This window comes from Heterocephalus glaber, unplaced genomic scaffold (genome assembly GCF_053883595.1).
Source record: "Heterocephalus glaber isolate CG9 unplaced genomic scaffold, H.glaber_assembly_v1.0 deba00001444, whole genome shotgun sequence".
NCBI lineage: Eukaryota > Metazoa > Chordata > Mammalia > Rodentia > Bathyergidae > Heterocephalus > Heterocephalus glaber.
This window is the reverse complement of record NW_028258297.1, coordinates 25,765,830-25,786,180: the sequence shown is the minus strand read 5'-3', so window position 1 is coordinate 25,786,180 and position 20,351 is coordinate 25,765,830. Positions and strand designations below refer to the sequence as shown.

The following is a 20,351-nucleotide window of genomic DNA, read 5'->3' as shown; positions in this document are numbered from 1 at the left end:
TCTGAAACAATGGATACATTCATATTGGGGAATTTGTTCATATACATATTGCATTTTAATCCTTTTTACTTCCCCTTTTCATCTCCTCTCTCCCATCTCCATCCATCCCTTCACCCCCTTCTCATCTGCAAAAGGTCTACATCCCTGTTTCTAGCTTTTATTTTGCTCATTAAATTATTTATACTTTGCATTTCTCATATAAGAGAAACCATGTGATATTTAACCTGTGTCTGATTTATTTCATTTACATTATGGTCTCAAGCTGCCTCCATTTTCCAACAAATGACATACATTTTTCCATCTTTATGTCTTAGTAGTAAGTACTCCAGTGTGTATATATACCATATTTTCTTTATCCATTCATCTGTTGAAGGACTATCTTAGTTACTTTTCTTTTTTGGTATCGGGGATTGAACTCGGTTCTTTGTGCTTGCGCAGCATTAGTTACTTTTCTTATTGCTGGGACAAAATACCTGACACCCAAAGTTAAAGGAGGAAAGGTTTATTTAGCTCACAGTTTGTAGTGGTTTCAGTCCATAATTGGCTGGCTACAAGGCAGGGTGGACGTCAGATGAGGATTGCAGCAGAGAAACAGTTCATGGTGGGCAGAAAGTAGCAAAACAAGCAAGGGAGGACCACAACTCTTTCCTTTGTCTTAGCCAGGCTACTTAGGGTGGGCAGCACTCACACTCTTAATCCTAGTGCCCTTGATCCTAGATCCATGAATCAATTCCAACACCACACACTCTAGATTCAGCCACCTCTGAAAAACCCCTCCTATGACTGCATAAGGTTTTCAGGGGACATCTAGACATGAGCCATAACATGGACATATGGGTCATTTCTCAGATTTAGCTATTATGAGCTGTGCTGCTAGAAACATGGGTATACACAAACCTCATTCCTGCAATTGGACCCATAACTTATAATTTCCTTTTTTCACCATCCACTTAGTATTGTCTGCTCCAGCCAGCACCTTATCATTCCTAGAGGTTGAGCCAAAGCTACATTCCTGAAGGGTTTGTACTATTTAGTCTTCCTGCATTGTGTGATTGTAGTTTTCTTTGAACTAATTTTCATAGGTATATGAAAGTGTCCCCAGAGGATTTGCTCAATTCCAGAGATCCTCTTCCTTGCCCCACAGCATAGTAGCAACCCAATTTCCCCAACAGAAGTAGAATCAAACACACTAGATAGCACAGTAAGCCACCTTTGTGCTAGTAGGTTCAGCAGCACAAGAAGATCAAAGTGGCCAGTCTGCAGCCTCAGCTTCCAGATTAATGGAACTGTTGCTGTGTGCCCAGTATAAGCACATTGAGAACCAAGACCTCTAAAACAATAGCACAACTTGAGAGAGCTGGAGTCCAACTTTCGCCAGGGAACCATTAGAGTTAGTAATCTAAGAGGACCCAATCCCATTTCCTTCCCCTGATTCATTGACTTGAGGAAAATGCATCAAAAGGTGGTTGCTTACTGAGTGCACATCTTTCCTCCTGGAAAACATTCTCCCCTTGCAAAATGTTACCATCCAGTTGGCACCACAGCTGGGCATCCAAAGGGCCATCCCATTGTCCTCTCAGGGTAGTTTTTGTTTTGTTTTTTCAAAAGCACTGTACACAGGAAAGGTAAATTTATATCCAATTCTGCCCACTGGAAGGATATCCCTTAAGCACTGTCCCTTAGGGTACTCTTAAGTCTGCTTTTATTTATTTATTTATTTATTTATTTATTTATTTAGCAGTACTGAACTCAGGACCTTGCGCTTACAAGGCAGGTGTGGCACCACTGAGCTACATCCCAGCCCCTAGGTCTGCTTTTAGATGGTGCTAGCATTTACAAATGCCCTGACAACCATTTGTAACAGGCCTGAACTGTCTATTCCTCAGTAAAGCAGTCGTACAGAATGTCCTATGAGGCCCAAGGTATTGACAACAAGAGGAAGTATTTTAATAGGGATCTGAGCCAGTAGCTCAAGCACCTTATTTGTAATTTTGAGGTTGTTAAGGCCCAGTCTTGCACACATTACATCCACTCCAGGTACAGTGCTGCTTTGCATGGCTGCCGTATGGCTTAAAGGGTCAAATGATTGGGTCTTGCTAATCTTCTCTATATTGGTCCAATTTCAGTATATGTGCTGCCGAAGCAAGCACAAATGACTGGGTCTTAGTGGGTGGTTTGGGCTTAAGTCAAAAAGTTAAGACTTTTTCCCAGTAGTCAAAAATTCAGTGTTTTGGGGCCAGGGATTTAGCTCAGGGGTTCTGGCACCTGCCTTGCAAGCTCAAGGTCCCGAGTTTGATCCCCAGTACCAAAAAAAAAAAAAAATCAGTGTTTTCTTGAGTCCAGTAACAAATCAGAAGCTATTTTATTTTATTTTATTTTATTTTAGGGTACCAGGGGTTGAACTCCAGACCTTGCGCTAGCGAGGCAGGTGCTGGAACAACTGAGCTAAATCCCCGGCCCCAGAAGCTATTTTAAACCAAGAGAGTGAACAGCTAACTTTAGAAAATGGCATAGCTTTGCTCCAAAATCCTAAGGGTTTGTCCTGTAATTCACCTATAGCAGTGGAGGTGAACCTATAGCATGCATGTTTGTTTTTTTTTTAAGACAAAAGATGATAATGTATGAGTTGTTATTTCTAAACTAAAACTTCAGAATTCAGTGTTGCACATTGCAATAAATAAGTGGGTTTTGGGTAATAGTTTGGGCATTCGTCTTTAAAATGTTTGCCATCACTGACCTACAGGGTCTTTCCAAGGGCCTCATACAGAATCCTTATTTGTCATAGACATTTTAAATGTCAGTGAATCTCCTGGCTCAAAGGGGGCAAGGGTCTTAGGAGCTGGCCTGGAGTTTGGACCTGAAGAGATTTCTCTGAGGCCCCACTCAAGATTGGAAACCCAGCTAGATGCTGTGCTTCTTTCCTTCGGGCAGGAAGGACTAGATACACCGACTTGTTCTTCGGGGATACATCTCCACCATGTCCCCAGAACAAGAGGAGGCAGTCCCTGAGGTGGGAGGCTCCTGAGCTTTTGTGAAATGTATTCCGCATTCTCTGGTTATTCGCTACTTCCTGCTCATTATGGCCAGTCAACAAGATGTGATCACTGGAAATGACTTGAGCGGTACCTTGTGGCATGGAGAGGTAATCGATGATTTTTCAGATCAGATTATAGTAGAAGGCTGGCCAGTTGATAAGGTTTGAGATAGGATAGTGAAGATGTATTGTTGGCCCTGCCACATGAATCTTTTCACTGAATCCTTTCAGTCCATCCTTTAAAACCTTTGCAGTAGCACTATTCTCTGCAGTCCCTTCAAAAATTCTATACTGCCTTTGCGTTATTACTTTGGCAGATACAAAATAAGGGACTTTTTCCTGGCTTTTTTTTTTTTATCATAAAAGTCCTCTCTTCATAATTTGGGGATTCTACCATTTTCTGAAGATGAACATTCCAACTCTGCATTTCAGAACTAGGAAATTAATCACAGACTGAATTCAGATACCCACCCAGCCCACAGTGGGTTGAGCCAAAGCTCCAGACAGTCCCTGACTTGTTAAGGGCCTACTCTTGACCGCCGCACACTGATGATTGGATTTCTAGGAATCTATGTCAGTTCAGAGCTAATGTGCCATAATTCTCCCACTTCTGATTTCTTCCCCTCCCACAAATGCACACACTGGTAAGTGGACATAGGTACATTTGGAGAAGGGTAGGCAGAAGATTTAAAGTTTTCTTTGTTGCGATATAACTGCATTTTTCTCTAAGAGCCCTGGCCTCACTTTAATTCAAAGGGTTCTGCATCTATGAACTGGATCAAGTCTGGGAAAAATTTGAAGATTCAGGGCTGGGTGTTGTGGATTTAAGTCAGACTTCTTTATTTCAGATTTAAGAGGATTTTTGTGCATACAAATTAAGTAAGACTTTAGGAGACTCCATTTATTTCAGTCCTAATGATAGAAGAATAAATTAGCCAATAGTACAAACAAGTGATTCTCATGATCACTTTAGTTCTGCCATCCATTGTGCCAACCATGTTCCCTTTGTCCCTGGCCACTCAGACAGTTGAATTATGTCATGTGCTGCCTGTCACTCCAGTGTCCACCCTCCCCAGTGAACAGAGGAAAGCTGGTTCATGGCAGTATCAGTGGTTCACAGAGAATGGCCACTACAGAACTCTACAAGGATGCTGGCATTTGCTTCAATAATGCAATTCTTAAAGCTCTGATGAAAGGAATGTCTTCTGAACCCTCCCAGGTTATAATTAGTGGGTGGCTGAGCCGTTCTTACACAATGAATTCACTCCAGCGTATTAACTCTGTATCTTTTGAATACTTTCTATTTATAGGAATATGAGATGGATTATGAAAGAGGTGATTTTCAGGTACTACTTGACAGAAAAACAAAAAGTTTCACGGTTTGAGTATATAGATTGAGTTTGAGTGTATACAGAGCTTTGTATAATATAGGACAAGGTTGAAAGATAGAAATGGAAGTAATATATTGAGGGGTTTATGATAGTTAATTTTATATGTCAACCTGACTGGGCTAAACAATACCCAGATAACTGATAAAACATTATTTTTGGGTGTGTCTGTGAAGCTGTGCCAAAAAATATTAGCTGACTGAGTATAGAAGATTCTCCCCTCACCAATGAGAGTACTATGCCCTGCATCAAGGCCCTACATAGAAAAAAAAATGGAGGAAGGGCAAATTCTTTCTCTTCCTGAGCTGGAACATCATCTTCCTTTGCTATTAGACATTAGAGCTCAAGGTTCTCAGGCTTTGGACTGAAACTCACACTACTGGCTTGCCTGGTTCTCAGACCTTCTGACTGGGTCTCAATTACACCACTGCTCTCTTAGTTTTCCAGCTTGTCATTGGCATATCTTGGTTTCCATACTCTGTGAGCCAATTCAGTAATGATCACCTCTTACTCACATCTCTCTCTATGTATATCCCACTTTTTTGTTGTTTCTTTGGAGAACTCTAATATAGGATTTTAACAGAAATGATTCAGTACTGATAATAGATGAACTACAGAAGGTTGGTGGTAGAAAAAGGGAAAATGGCAATAATCCAAACTGGAGAGTTACTGCTTCTGGAAAGACGACTGGCTGGAAAGAAAGAAGGGACTCTGGGAATAAAACAAAATTATTTGGGAACAGGTAATCTTATGGCATAAAGGAAAACAATGTACCAAAAATTGTTTTGCAATTCATTCATTTGGAGGCGGATAATATAGTGGTATTAATAAGGAAGATGAGGAAGCCATAGAAAGGAGCAACACGGAAAACAATAGTTTGAAGGCTAGATGCAAAAAAAAGGTCCTGAAAAACTCTAAAAAAAAGTGGGTTGATGCAAATCTGATTAACACATGAAGTGATTCTGTAGTGTGACAACTTGGCTGGCTTGATCTATGTTCCCAGAATTCTCTGCCTTCTACCTTTCCAGTCAGGGTCAGTCAGAGTGTCTTGTGTGATTTAGAGGGTAGCAGTGAAGCAGCAGACATTTGTAGTTCGCACAGTCACTTACGTTGGCTTCCCCACTGGTGTGAGGCTGTGGCTTCTCATCAGCAGCACCCTTCTTCAGTTTCTGCAGCTCCTGGAGAAGGTCTGAGGCCCAAGACAAAGGGCCTCAGATTGTTCGGACACCTAGACCATCAAAGTCTGAGGCAATGAGAACAGACCTGGGATTTAGCCCACCCTCCTGGCCTCTAGCTCATGATCTTCAGCTCTAGCTTGTTCTCAACCTCAGCCACTTTTTATCCATCTTCTCTTCTCTACTGCCTACCCTATATTGTAGTTCGTTTACTCTGCCAATCAAAACACGAAGTCAGAGAAACACACACAAAGGCGGGAACCACACACTTTCGTTCTTCTGCAATTGCATCTTGACAATATAAAAAAAGGAAACAAATAATATAGCGTGGTTTAGGGAACTGAGTCTCAGAATTTTAAAATCCTGTCTTATTTGGATAAGCATAGCATTTCTCCTTTCCTTTGCCAGCAGCTATGACAGACCCTTCTTAAAGAAGCATGCCCTTAAGATATGTTAAGTGCATATACCAACTTCCCAGAATAAATTCCACCATCATGTAATACTAACATGCACTTATAAAATAAAATATGAAAAAGAAAAAAGAGGCATACCCATTAAATTGAGGAATTTATGGTTTGGTACAGATAATGCTTATTATTTAGTTTGTAGTGTTTAAAATGTTATTATTTTCATTTTTCCAATATAACATTAAATTATAATAGTGGCTATGCTTTCCAATTAAACACATCTACTTCCACATGTGTGTGTATATATATATATATATATATTTTTTTTTTTTTTTTTTCTTTTCTTTTCTTTTTGGTACCGGGGATCGAACTGGGGACCTTCCACTTGTGAGGCAGGTGGCAGAACCACTGAGCTAAATCCCCGGCTGTATATTCTTAAATGTACACTGCTTTCCACTCTGCCCCTCTCCATCACTCCTTTGGAGAATAATGATTAGAGATGAAGTTTCCTCATCCTGTTTGTAGGTAGAAACTCAAAAGAGACCATAATTCACTCCCTAACACCCAGAACAAACCAGGTAATCTACATAATTACAGTTTTTAAACAAAGAAAACCATCAAAGAAATGAGAGCACAGTGAGACCTAAAGTGAACCAAACTTCAGAGTGTGATCATCCTTCGTAGCACTACAGATTCTAAAGTGGACCTCACCCCTGACTGAAGTGGAAGGGGGAAGAATCCACCATACTTGATAATGAGAAATCAGCCTAATTTAAACAAACTTAAATGGCAGTGTGTAGGCTGATGTGACAGGTTAGAGCCAGAGAAGCTGCAGCACAGAGCTAAACCGTATGACCTCCCAGTTATTTCCCACTGATACTCAGTAGCTGCTGGGCCGGCCGGACCACAAAAACAAGGGCGGTGAAGAACAGCTGAGAGAAACTCTCAGAGGTACACTGGCTTTTTAGGTAAGAAGGATTTGTAGAGGGGCAAAAATCCCAGCGCTCCAGGTCTTCACTTAAGAAAGACTGGGGGGAATGGTGAGAGCAGAATCTCCCTGAAGCCAAGTCAACCAGGGCAAAAAAGCTAGTAAGAGCCCTAAGATAATATCTGCGTATATGAAAAATCCTGATCTCATCTTTGAAATAATTGAGGCTAGTGGTAAATTAAATTAAACCAAAGCTGTTAACAAAGCCCAAGCCCAGCTCAACTGTACATCATATTGACTCAGCCCCAACGCAAGTGGCCTGGTAGAAGATACGTATCTGTTTTTGGAGGAAAATATTTAATTCATTATCTACTGTACTTGTGCATAAATTTTTGCCACACAGTCAACAATATTAGCACACACACAAACACACAGGCAAGAAAATGTGCCTGCTGTTACTGAATGCTCTTTGGTTGGGAAATTGGCTTTTGCTACAGAATTGATACTGTTTCTTTGTGAATTCAACCTAAAGCTACATGGCAAACTAGAGTGTTTAAGTAAAACTTCTATTGTGGTGAGATCATTTTGACATAACTAACATTGCTTCAATCACAAATAACATTGAGCTGCTTTACAGACTTCCTATGCTGTCAGCAGCTAAAACAAGAAGTGTGATCTCCATCCCAACACAAATTCGCAGCAGTTATATTTTTTTGAACTCGAACTATGGTCCTAACAGTGCTTGTTGGATTTTAACGCAAGTCCAAGGGGAATTTCCATATTTAAAATCTACTTAACTGTGCAGTTGAGGAACTTCCACCTAACCTCCAACTGCAGGTGACTAATCTGCAATGTAATGGCATGCTAAAGGGGACATGGCCAGAGAATTTATAGAATTCTAATAGAAGTTTAGAAATGCCTTCTAAGCACTAAATATGCACAAATGAAATCATATGTCCATAGATGCATATCAATATGAGGCAATATCTGGGAAGAAAGACATTTTCAAAAATGAAATATGTGCAATCTCATCAAATATCAGAATGAACGTTTGCAGTCCATTTTGATAGAGAAGACTTACTTTGAACCCCAAGTAAGTGGAATGTTATTTCCCCCAAAGGAATTCCATTCCTTCATTATTAGATCTGTATTGTCATTTTATTATACTTTGAATTTTATAATAACTATATAATAGTCTCAGTTTTGCCCCTTGGCAGACAAGACCTAAAATATTCGCTATCAGGCCCTTTCTAGAGATTATAAATCCCTGATCTAAACACAGTTGTTGCTACATCTGCTACTGTGTATTTTTTATTTAATTTTTATTTTTTGTTTTTAGAGACAGGATCTCACTGTTGTTCAAGCTGGCCTTGAACTCACTATGTAGACCAGGCTGGCCTCAAACTTACAGGATTTCTAAAGCTTCATTATGCCTGACTTGAAAGAAGTCAGTACTTTGAAAAGAAATCCATGGAAACCCTTTGAGTTTATTTCTAATCACTTTGGCTACTAGGATCCCTACATTTCCCAGTTTTCTCATTCCTATTTCCTTACTACCTTCTGTCCCTCAGCAATGCCTATGTCTTTGCTCTTTTGTCTGTTTTGTTCTTTACTTTTGTTTTGTTTTATTTTCCTGAGACACAGTCTTGTTATGCAGTTCACTCCGGCCTTGAACTCACTAGGCAGTCGAGGCTGGCTTCAAACTCCTGGCCATCCTTCTGTCTCAGCCTCCTGAGTGCTGGCATTATAGAAGTGCACCTCCACACTGGCTGTATTTTGTTTGGGAAACCACACTCTACCTGCTACTTAGGCGAATCACTTAGAGAAAGTAAAGAGGAGCTGGAATGGAAATTGAAAGTTAATTTAGTCCTCAGGTTAAACTGAACACAAAGTCTGTGGCCTTGTTAAGGAAGCACTTTGTACAGTAGTCCCCTTGTCCCAAGTTTGTTACCCACCATCAAGCATGGACAGAAAATATCAAATGGAAAATTTCAGAAATAAACAATTCATAACTGTTAAATAACTTTTATTACAGTATACTATAATTGTTTTATTAGCTCTTATTACTCCGTGACTGTGCCCAACGTATAAACTTTGTCATACGTATGTATATGAGAAAACGATACAGAGGGTTCAGCACTGTCTATGTTTCAGGCGTCCACTGGAAGTCTTGGAATGCAGCCCATGAACAAAACTGCTATGCATATTTTCTCATTTGATATTTGACTCTTTTTAGATAGGTGCTATCCCTCCACCCCATTTTGTAGAAGTTTAGAGTGAATTGTCAGAGATCAAGACATTTAACTCAGTAAAGGGGCATCAGAACCAATGTCTGCAGATACTTGTTCAAAGGAACAAAGGTGGATGAAATAACTGCGGGAGAGGTCAAAGGCGGAGGAATTGGTCTGGCGAGACAGATGTGTTGGGGAGATGGGGACTACCAGGTGACAGAAACTGGCGGCTCGCCCAAGAGGAGGGAGTTTTCCCACTCCCAAACATCTTGATTAATACATTTTGGTTCAGACTGTTATGACGAGTGCGGGAGCAAAAGTCCTGTTTGTAACAGGCTGGACGCGTTTTATAATGCAGAGAAAGGCAGGGAAGTGGGCAGGACAAATCCACGGCCGAACAGGATCTGGGACTGCGTCCCGGCCTGGTGCAGAGAACACACGGTCGCCCACGCGTGTAATGCACCACCGTGGCAGGGGAGAGCTACAGCAAATTTACCTGCACATCGTCCACCCACTCATGAACCCTGCCTACGTCAATCAGACACAACTGTAACGTTCCCAGTGTTCGGCCTCGCTCCCAGCGAGCGTGCCGGGCGGGGTGCAGCCCGCGGGGCTGCGTCCGGCCAACTTTGCGGTCCAGTCACCGGGTCACCTACTTCGGTCGGCAGCGGCCGCTGTCGCTTTAAGTGGGCAGTGGATTTGGACGCGCGCGGGAGAGGGATCGGGGAAGGGACCCGGCCGCCTGTCACCGCCCAGCAGCCTTCCTTTTCGGGTGCCCCCACCCCCGCCCGCCCCGGCTTTGTCTCGTCTCGGCGTCGCGCTCGGGCGCCCGCTCCCCACGTTCCCCGGTGCAGCCGGTAACCCGAGCTCCCACTTCCTGGTGGATTCTCTTAAAGAGGCAGCAGTCGGGGCGCGGAACAAAGGCCATTGTTTTATTTCCTCCTTCGGGGTCCGCGTCTTTCCCGGAACGCCCCTTCCCAGCTCGCTGTTCTGCGCGCAGGGAACAAAAACAATTAAAAGCCCGCGTGCCCTTCGGAGCGTCTGAGAGGCGGGGGCAGGGCCGGCGGGAGGAGGGTGCAGACCTGTGCGGCGGCTTGTGGGGCCCCTGTACTGCCCGCGAAGGGCGCCTTCCTGCGGCCGGCCGGCGAGCTCGGCGCGGCGACCCCTGCGGGCGGCGGCTGCGCCCCGCTCCCCGCCCGCCCCTCCCCCGCTCGGGTTTCGCGGGGCCCGGCTGTAACCCGAGCTGGATTTCCTGGTGGCTCCTTTAAGAGGCAGAGCCCGGTGCTGGGAATTCACGTCAGTTTCTGCACTGAAACTCTCAAGATCCGCGAGCGAAGAGCTTTCTCGGTTCTGCCTTTCAGTTTCTCTCTTCCAGGAAGGAAAACATTCGAGAGCGCGAGCGAGCGCGAGCGAGCGCGCAGCGGGGCGAGGCGAGGCGAGGCGGAGGCGGAGGCGGAGGCGGAGGCGGGGCGGGCGCCGGCCGGGTGGGAGGAGAGAGAGGCCGGCCGGCTGCTCCCGGGTCGCCGCAGACCCCGCGGACCCCGCCGCCAGCGCTGCCCACCCGGCGCCTGCCGGGACGAGCTGCCGCAAACTTCTTAAATGACCACGTCCGGCTGCCCGTGGAGCGCTTCTGGGTTGGGGAGAGGAAAGGAAAGTGGAAAAAAACTGAGAACTTCCTGATCCCTCTCGCTGTGAGACATGTCTGAGACTCCTGCTCAGTGTAGCATTAAGGTAAAGATCTGCTCCTCTGCCCTCGGGGGTCGGGCAGTCGCGGGGCTGTGCTCCTAGCGGCCGCTGCCTCGGCTCGCAGCGCTTTACTGGGGGCGCGAGCGGGAGATGCAGCTCGCGGCCGCGGCTGGACCCTTTCGCGTAACCTTACCGCCCCCCCCCCCACTCCCCGCCGGGCCGGCTCCGCGCCCCCCACCCCCTCTCTTCTCGACAATGAAATGCCCGTCACAGTCGGCTAGCCGGAGTCCGGGTTGTCTCCGGATCTGCAAGACACCCCCGTAATTAGTGCGCTTAAAAAAAGCCCTGCTCTCCGTTCCTACACCCAACATGTGACCGAAAGGTAACTTTTGTTCCCAAGGGGTGGTCTCCTTAGGAACAAGTTCTCCAGCCCCTACTGAGGAGGTAATCCTTTCTTTTTTTAAAAAAGGACTCCCTGGGTTTGATCACACAGGCGCCCCCCCCCCCCCCCCATTGTAGTTGCATTTGCAGTCGGAGACACGGTCTTAGTGTCAGTTTTTCCTGGCCATTGCACAATGATTTTTTTTTTTTAAACCAAGGTGAATAAAGTTGCCGAATAGCTATTTTACTTTAGTGCATATGAAAGTTGAGCAGTCACTAAGTAGAAAACTCCTGTGATGCAGGGAGGAAAAGAAGTGACCAGGCAAAATGACCTTCTCTGTTTGACAGTGCATAGAGGGGATCTTAAGAGCAGCAGTCTGCTCTCTGGCCGTGTTTTGCAGTATTGGAAGTGCAGGGTGGATATTTCCGAACACAGTACAGAACTCGGCTTCCCAGTATTTGTGTGTGCATATATATATATATATATATATATGTATATTTTATACTAAAAAGTTAATGTAAAGTTTGCCACCATTGAGAGGCGAGATGATTTGTGTATCTCCTCCAATTATTTTTCCCATCCATGCGTTCATCTTGCACTTATGTCTCGGTGGCATCAGGACCTAGGTGGAAGTTTCTGCTTCCGTGAGAGGCTGAAGCTGCTGAAGTTTGCTTTTGCTTTGGCCTGTGTAATATGTGTTTCTTGGATGGACTCTGAAGAAACAAGGGACATAGAACCTGTTTTCCTTCTCTGTGGGGAGTTAGAAAAATCTTTCCTGTTTGACACGGCTTTTCAAGTAGGATCTATGTAGGAGAAAGGCAGTATTTTACCGCACTTGCCTACTAAATTTTCATAATTAGAATCAGATCTCAGTGTTTCCTATCAGGAAAGATGGTTAAGGGTTTGCAGTAAGGCCAGCGTGAACTCAGAAGGTGGGTAGGGTTTCTTTGTATTTGCCCCGTGGAAATGCCCCGTGGAACTTCTGGGGTAAGTGTGAGGCGAGTGCCATGCTTAAGAACTTAGGGACTTAAAAACCAATTTTTTTTTTTGGTGTAATGTGAATTAAATTCTGTATTGAGTTCAGGAAAAATCCTGTGGTATAGATAATCTAATTTATGTGACACTTTATAACAAAAACAGAGGTAACTGAATAATAGGGTAGTAAATCAGTAAATTGATAGCAATGAACCCAACATTAGGAAAATCTGGACCAAACGCGGCGCAGTAACTTAAGGGTGAAAACAACAAGCGGCAATCTGTTCTTGTGACTTCTCGTATCTCTTCGGCTCAGCCCACTGTCCTGATGGGCTGATGGTTATGTGCTGGAGGCAGAAGTGCTGCTGAATGGTTTGTTTCATTGTACTCAAGTGGAAAAAGAACACAGCAGTTCCATTCTTTACACACATACACAGAACCAATCACAAACCCAAACAGACACTTTCCTAAATGTGACATAAGAATTGCATCTATAATTTGCATATCATTGTTTTCTTATTGCTTGCACTCTCAGTCTTTGTGTGTGTGTGTGTGTTTATGTGTATAGAACCCATGGCCTTCCTCATGCTAGGCAGACATTTCACTTTCTGAGTTCTATACCAGCCCCTCAGTTCTTTTTGGATGGCTCTTCTCATAACTACATATTTCTGTGTAATTAAAATCTATTTGTATTCCTCATCAGTCATGAAAGTAGCACTCTTATCTTGGATTGGAAAGTAGTACTTTTATTATGGAACCAGTTTGTGAATATTTACTTGGACTGTGTGTGTGTTATGTGTGTTTTTAGTGCACTTATGTGGAGAGTATCTTTCCATGGAGTTTGTTGAATTCATGATGTTCCAGTAATAAGCACTACAGATCAAGGACCAGGATTATTCCCGCTCATCTGAACATGCTCGGGTGATGGGTCCTTGCGATGTGGTGCAGTGACAGCATAGTGAAGAATGTTTGCCCGAAACCCACAAGCAAGTGGCTTGCTTCTAGAGGGATTGCCTCTAGAGTCCCACGAGCAGTAGACTTCTATGGAGTGCACATGCGTGTCAGTCTGTCAGGGATGAGCCGATGAATCCGATGCACTGAAGCTGTGTGACGGAATGCTCTCGGCATTGTGGGGAGGCTTCTGTCACTGTCCACTCCTGAGGCCGTTCTTAGACCTTCCTTGCCCCCCCCTCGTGCCCCACAAGCAGTTGGCCTGTGGGTAGTAATTCCTCAGCAGCTGGCGAGAAGGAACCCTCAGAGCTGCGGCAGGGGGAAGTACTTGGTTTACTTCGGAGCAGTGTCTGTGCTCCTAAAAAAGAGTAGTGTCCGATTTGGGTCGAGTTTGCAAAGTAAAAGTTTCTGAATTGGTCAATCAGTGACACATTGGTAAAGATCGCTTTTGTGCTGATGGTTGACAATGAGTGCCCCATGAGGACTTTTGTGTTTCTTTTGCAGTTTCTAAGTGTCTTCCTCTCACCCAGAGAAGTTGTTATCTCACACATTACACACACACACACACACACACTCACACTCACACACACTGAGGGACAGCCCAAGGGCTGAGTTGGACAGCCCAAGGTCACCCAGGTTCACACAGCCTTGTTAATGTTCTGCTCTAAGCCCCTTTCTGGGCAGTTCTGTCTCGTAATGACAGCTTAAACGCTCCAGTTCCTAATCATCTGGGGGTGTTTGAATGTAAGGACAGGACCCACTCGTTATAAAGTCAAATGTTTTTCAGAGGATTGTGCTGGTTGCAGGCAGAAGGGAGAGGCTGTCATTTCCATCGTCAGCCTTCACCTTCAAGTCACCTGTTTCGTTTTAAATTCAGCCTAGTTGCAGCAGAGAGTGGGTAGGCCCAGCGGATACAGTCCTTTGCAGGGCTTGGCCCCGTGCTCCCGTCGGCCAGGTGATCCAGAATACAAAAACCAGTTGCACAGCTGTCCCCATCTTTCCCTACTGCCTTATTGGTTGGCTTTCTTAGCAGAACGAAATCTTTTGAAAGAAACCTTGTTACTAACTGGAAAACTGTCTAGCTCTCTTCTGCTGGAGTCCCAACCCTTGGGACTCCTGGGGTTTAACGATGGTTATCTTGGTGTCCTAGGGCCTTGCTTGGCAGCTGGCACAGGAACGTTTCTGTCACGTGAGCTGTGGAGGAGGTGAGCGCCCTTTCCTCTCCGAGTCCAGGCGTCACTTTGGGGTGACTTAACACCTTCATCTTCTGGCTTGGATGAAGCATTTATTAGGGCCACCCTACTGCCTCAGAGAGGGCAGGAGCGTTCTGTGGGTATCTATGCAAAAATTATTAATAGACTAGCAGTGTTAGTGTTTTGCTAACATTCTCAAAATCTGCTTTTGTGTCTAAGCAAAAATGATTGAGTAGGAGATACAACAAAGGAGTTTGAGGAATTCTGTAAAGGGTCCCATTAGTAATTAGAAGGTTTCTAGTTCCCCCAGTTTCTCTGCTAGTAGCGTCAGAGAACTCTTGAATTTTCAGAGTCCAGAGGTCGTAGAGATCCCCTGGGCCAATCTCTTGCTTTAATAGACAGTATTCTGGGGCTACTTTGGTGGTTTGTTTTAGCCCATGGGCAGCTGAGGATGTTTGGAGGAACACAGGCCTATGGGGTCTCAGACCACCATCCTGAATTCTCTGGGTTCATGGTGCATCTATAAAAAGCCAAAGAAATTGGATATGATAGGGTTCACTCTCTCTGACACTTCCTAGTGTGGTCCCTTTTAATCCCAAGCCAGCTGGTCTGGGCACGGAGTGTGTACCAAGGAAGGGGTGTGTGGGAGCATTGGGCTGCCAGGGTCTTGACAAGGGTGAGAGGAGGAAGAAGTGGGAGGTGGGGATGAGGGAAGAAGGACCTGGTGGATCGGTATTTGCACCAAAATCTGCAGCAACTTTTTTTGGTTTTTTTTCTGGTAGTGAGTGAAGAGCCTGGCAGTTTTGCCTTGGAAGAATCCTTGAGTGGGCCATGCGCTCTTTTATCCTGGGTCAGCCGAACTATTTATACCTTCACTTATGTGTAGTAAGCTCCTTGTTTATAACAGCAAAAAGGTATGGCTGTGGCAGCTGGTCCTAGAGAAGTTGTGGTGCAAAGTGTCCTCCTTAGGGAAGGCAAGGCAAGGCAAGGCAAGGGGAAAGGACCCCAAACATGCACACAGAGACTGGAAGAACTGAGACAGATTCTCTAGCTCTCAGTGGAACTGCGTTTACTCCCACCAAGGAAGGGCGGTGGGCGAGGCTTGCTGGGAGGGACCGGAAGAGCAGATTCCCTTTATCACAGACTTCTACAGCTGGCCCTTTGGCGTGGATCTCCCAGCTGAGGGAATCGGTGTCAGTGAAGCCCCCTAAGGTGTGCGCCATCCAGGTGACATACTTTTCTCTGAATACCGCGTCAGAAACAGCGCAGAAGCTTGTCCACTGGCAGAGTCCATCACCATTGTGTTTGTTGTTGGATGCATGGAAGGTTGTGTTTGTTGTTGGATGCATGGAAGGAACCAGTCCGTGTGTATTTGTTGAAGGGAGCGAGTGTAAGTTTTCTCAAGGTTCCCACGCCAAAAGGGGCCCAGCTTGAAGACTGTTCATTCCCAAACCTAGTCTGTGGGGGGAGAAAGGCTAGACTAAGCGAGCGAGAAGTTAGAATTATAGCCTATTAAACAGCACACACATTTTTATTGATTTTCTGAATATACAGGAACCAGACTAATAAAGTGGTACTCACTGGGGCATTGCAGGATGAGCTTCAATGAGTAGGCAAAAATGACTTGTGTTTTACATCATCCATTGGGCAAGAAAGACTGCTACCGTGTGCTTGAAACTGCTCCTTTAGTGTCGAAACCGTACCATGAATCTATTATTTGCTGTATTAATTTGCTGAGTAACCCTTTCATTTTAGTGAGAATGTGTTCAGCCTGGTCCCGTCCCAGCTGTGTAGACTCCTCAGCGCATGGGAGGGAGGCTGCCTGGGAAGGCCTCACCCTGTGTTAAGTGTGGATCCCCTGACGTAACTGCTCATGTATTCACGTGCGCTGTGCTTGTGGGAAACTGGAACCTTCTAAATTTTGTGTAATGGAAAGTGTTTGACTGCTGTAGTTAACCACTCTATAGCGATTTACTGTTCGGTACGTATTTTCTTCTCCTTTTCCTTCTTCTTGCTCTTCCTCATCTTCTTCACTTCCTCCTCCTCTCCCCGTTCCTCCCTTCATCTTTACAGCTTCACCTATTGAATATTAATACTTGCTGGTCCTTGTGATGTTTTATCTGCATGACCTTGATTACTTTTTACAACTCTCTCCTGAAAGTAGTTTCCCTCCCCATTTTACATGTGAGGAAAGGGAAACCCAGAGAGATCAAATGATAGATTGCCTTCAGATCTCCCAGGCTGTAAGTGGGAAGCTGAGGCTCAGAATCCACATCATGGGACTACAATTCTCAAATATTTTCCACAACTGTATTCTAAAATACTGTACAGTCATCTTTATGAAGAAAGTTAGGCAACTCAGAGGGATGGGGGCTGGTGGATCATCACAGGAGTGGAGCTGGCAGAGATCCTAGCAGGATCCTGCATTTCCTTCACTTGCTGGTCTTTGCTGAAGGTCAGTTATTCCATTGCACAGGTACGGGGACCAGCCAGATGGTCACCCAAGCCACCCAACTTAGGATAAATTCTGTGTCTTCCATTTTCCACCAATCCCAGATCCTCTAGTGATGTGTTATCTTGGAGTGGGTTTCAGTTTGAGTCCTTGTGCTTTGCTCAGAAACTTTCTTTTTCTTCTCTGCTTTTCTCTTATTTCCCCTAGCGCCTAATTATTCCATTATTAGGTCATTGGGTGTCTGAGAGGTTGTGTCCTCAGCCTGCTGAGCTTTGGGGCCAGAAGCCTTCTCTGCCTGTATCACCCCCTCCTATGTCTTTTTCTTGCGCAACTTTTCCTTTTAAAGCTATTTGTCCAATCCAAGAACATATTTGTGTTGTTGCTGTTCTTAAAGTATCCGTCATGTACATGTTTAATGCTATGTGTTTCTTTGAAATCTATTTGAGGTTTTTGCAGATATTCCCTAATTTTTTCCTCCAACTACCAAAGGAATATTTTGGTTTCTTTCCCTTTTATGACGGTCTGGCTGTAGTAACCTTATTCTTTCTCATTTACTTGAATGAAGAGAAAGTTTGGCCATAAAACTTCATAAATTTCTGAATTCGAACAGCTTTCTTAAAGAGTCTCAGAGGATATTTAGGAAAGGATTGGAGAGAGAGAAAAGCGGAGGGGGTGTGTGTTACAGAGGTGATGTAAGGGGATCTGGAAACAACAAACCAAACTCCATGAATCAGACGAGGAAACTTAGTGCTGTGGCATTTACATAGATCACAGTAGTAATTCTAGCCGAGTCAGGGTCTGGTGTTCCACCCACGTCCATGTCCTTCTAACCCCACGGCCAAGGTCAGATCGTGAAAAGCAGACCAGGACCCAGACACCATAGCTTCCCTCTGATGGCTCAGATACAGGGTTAAACCCCTCTGTATGCCCCTGCCGAGTGACTAATGGTATTGACGTTTATAATTATGACTTCCAAATTATGAGACTTAAGAAGTGAAAGAATGAAGTATATTTTGGAAGGATATCCAACAAAGAGGATTGACACACAAGTAATATTAAGTTTTAGAAGGCTAAGTTCACTTACCTGGATGCATGATCTATGAAAACACTCCCCAGTGTGGATGGGGAAGAGCTAGTTAGTCAGCTGCACTCTCCTGAGGCCTTAGATATTTCTCTGGGGTATTTCCCATTTGTATGTGGGACTCAGATGTAGGGAGGACATCATTTCCTGAGTGACCCAAAAAGGACATGTTGCCCTGCATGTGTGTTCTGTGTGAATTGCTACAGTTGAGTTCAAATCACCACTGCTTTGTTTTTTTGTTTTTTAATTTTTTTGTTTTTTGGTACCAGGGATCAAACTCAGGACCTTGTACTTGCCAGGCAGGCGCGGGCCACTGCTTTGAGTTTAGATTTGAATTTTACTCTGTCATATGTTGTCCTTTGGTTCCTACTTATAAAGTTGACTTCTCATAAGGGTATTCTAAGTTGCTGAGAAGAGGGGCCGCTCACTGTGGAGAGGAGCGCAGACCCAGGAGTGGACAGACCTATGAAGTCTGGTCCTTGAACTTGTTCAAGTTACCTAATCACAAACCTATTAACTTGTCTAAAGTGCTAATAAAGCAGTGTGTCTCTTAGCATTGTTGGGATGTGTAAATTGCCTAATGCAGTGCCTCATAGTGTTAAAAAGTTTTAGTTCATCCTCTTTATTATCTTCCACAATGCATGGATGCAGGAGTTGAGAATGTGATGTCAGAGACACTGGTGCTCTTAAGCTCACAGGGTTGGTGGTGGTACTGTCTGAGCTGAGATCCAGGCCTCCCAAGTTGGCTGACTCCCAGCACAGTGCTCTTGTCACAATCCCACCAAGGTTTTCATAGGGCTGGGGTCACTGGGTGCTCAGAAAAGCATTTATTTTAACTGTAATTGAACACAAGCCTCGACAACAGGAGAGATGCACCAGCTGCATTTAAGTGGAAATGGCAGATGCCTTTTGTACCTCACAGCAAAGTTTTGAGGGAAATAGCTAGTATGGTTCTGAATAAGTTTCCAGAGATGAAAGAAAAAGAAAAAACCTAAGTCTGGAAGTAGTGTACAGCGACTTTAACTAGCATTATTACTCAGCACTCAAGTATTCGAACGCATTCAGGGATCTGCTTGTTCATACAGTTGCTTATTATTTGCGAATGGGGGGGGGATGACTTGAAAGACGGCATCAATTCTTTAGTCTGCTTTTGTTTCACAGGCAATTCCATGTCTGTCTGACCACAGAACAGATACTGTTTGCTGTGGGATGGTGAATTTCCAGTTTCACCAGCGGGGAGTAAATGGGCCTTGCTGGAAGTGTAATTGTACAGAAGATTTTGAAAGCTGAATGTGTTACCTTGGGGCATGAAGGAAACCTTTGTTTTTAGTAGATGTTAAAGGACTGAAATATCTCTTTTGAATAGCCATATTCTTTTTGCTGTGGACTTAAAATGCAGTCCTGAATCTTTGTTTCGTATGCATGTCACATGAGAAGATGAAATGTAGACTGGACAGTGATCCTTTTTGAGGAATAATGGAGAGAATATTCACTGCCTTCTGCCCACTCCGTGCAGCAGGTGTGGGAGCTGGAGACTGTGGAAGAAAGAGGTTTGGAGAGAAACCATGCCGCTGTACTCTTCTTGGAAGCCACTGGTGGAAGTTGATTTTCTCCTCAGCGCCTTATATCCTGTGCAGTGGGTTAGACAGGCTGTTTCCCTGTCATCCTTTTCTTTTTTGGTACTGGGAATTGAACCCAGGGCCTCGCGCTTGCCGGGCAGGCGCTGCGCCGCTGAGCTACATCCCTGGCCCTCACTGTCGCCCTTAAGACTTGCCTGTCTTATGAGGACAGCGATCCTTGTTTCACTTACCTCTTCTGTACACGAGGAGGCTCTTACATCTTTCCTGAAAGAAATGATCTGGAGATAAAAATCAGTCTTGTAATTAAAAAACCAAGCCCCAGAGAACAGCCAGCTTGTCTCTGAAGTTGCTGACTTTCCCAAACACACCCCCTTGCTCCATAGTGAAAGTGTGACTAGGTGTGGGCGCTGAAGAGCTGGTGGTGTAGAGAGGAGAAAAGGAGGGCCCAGAGCTGCCACCCCACTGCAGGTGTGGCCCGGTGGTGCCTGCATCTCTAAGGAAGAGTCCCAGTCAGGGGACGGTGCACTGGGATGGGCAAGACAAAACAGAGTGGGGCTTCAGGAAAAGAGGCTGCGGTTTGCTAAGTTCCTTAACTGCTTCAGGGAGCTCAGAAAGACTTCTCAGTACCAGTTTCATCCTTATTCGTTATTTTTAGACCCTTTGTCTTTCCCAGACTGTCCTTGACCATCAAACCAGACTCCTGCCAGGGCAAACCACATGGTAGTGACTCCTGGCTCTGTGTGGTCCAGCTGAGTATTTCCACGTAGTGACTGTGATCACAGACAGGGCACCCAGAGGGTTGGAAGTGAGTTCTCTTTTCTTTGGGCCTCTGTATACTCGCACCCAAGCTACTGCTGGTTGTGGAAAAATGAAAAATCTAAAAGATTG

At 44.7% G+C, this 20,351-nt stretch overlaps 1 protein-coding gene and 1 pseudogene across 4 annotated transcripts in view; one reads left to right on the top strand and one right to left on the bottom strand.

Annotated features, from left to right (window-relative positions):
• Positions 1-2,088: 2,088 nt before the first annotated feature.
• LOC147827510 (U6 spliceosomal RNA) lies at positions 2,089-2,150 on the bottom strand (annotated as a pseudogene).
• Positions 2,151-10,628: 8,478 nt separating this feature from the next.
• The window catches only part of Etv6 (ETS variant transcription factor 6), a 217,539-nt gene continuing 207,816 nt past the window's right edge, over positions 10,629-20,351 (top strand). For 3 of the 4 annotated variants that reach the window (XM_021259176.2, XM_004845875.3, XM_087214089.1), the window contains exon 1: positions 10,633-10,894. Coding sequence is in view for 3 of the 4 variants with exons in the window: in XM_004845875.3 (XP_004845932.1) it covers positions 10,862-10,894 (33 nt within the window). In the remaining variant the exon portion in view is untranslated. Of the gene's footprint in view, positions 10,895-20,351 lie in introns of all 4 variants that reach the window. The other variant, XM_087214091.1, reaches the window with a different exon arrangement.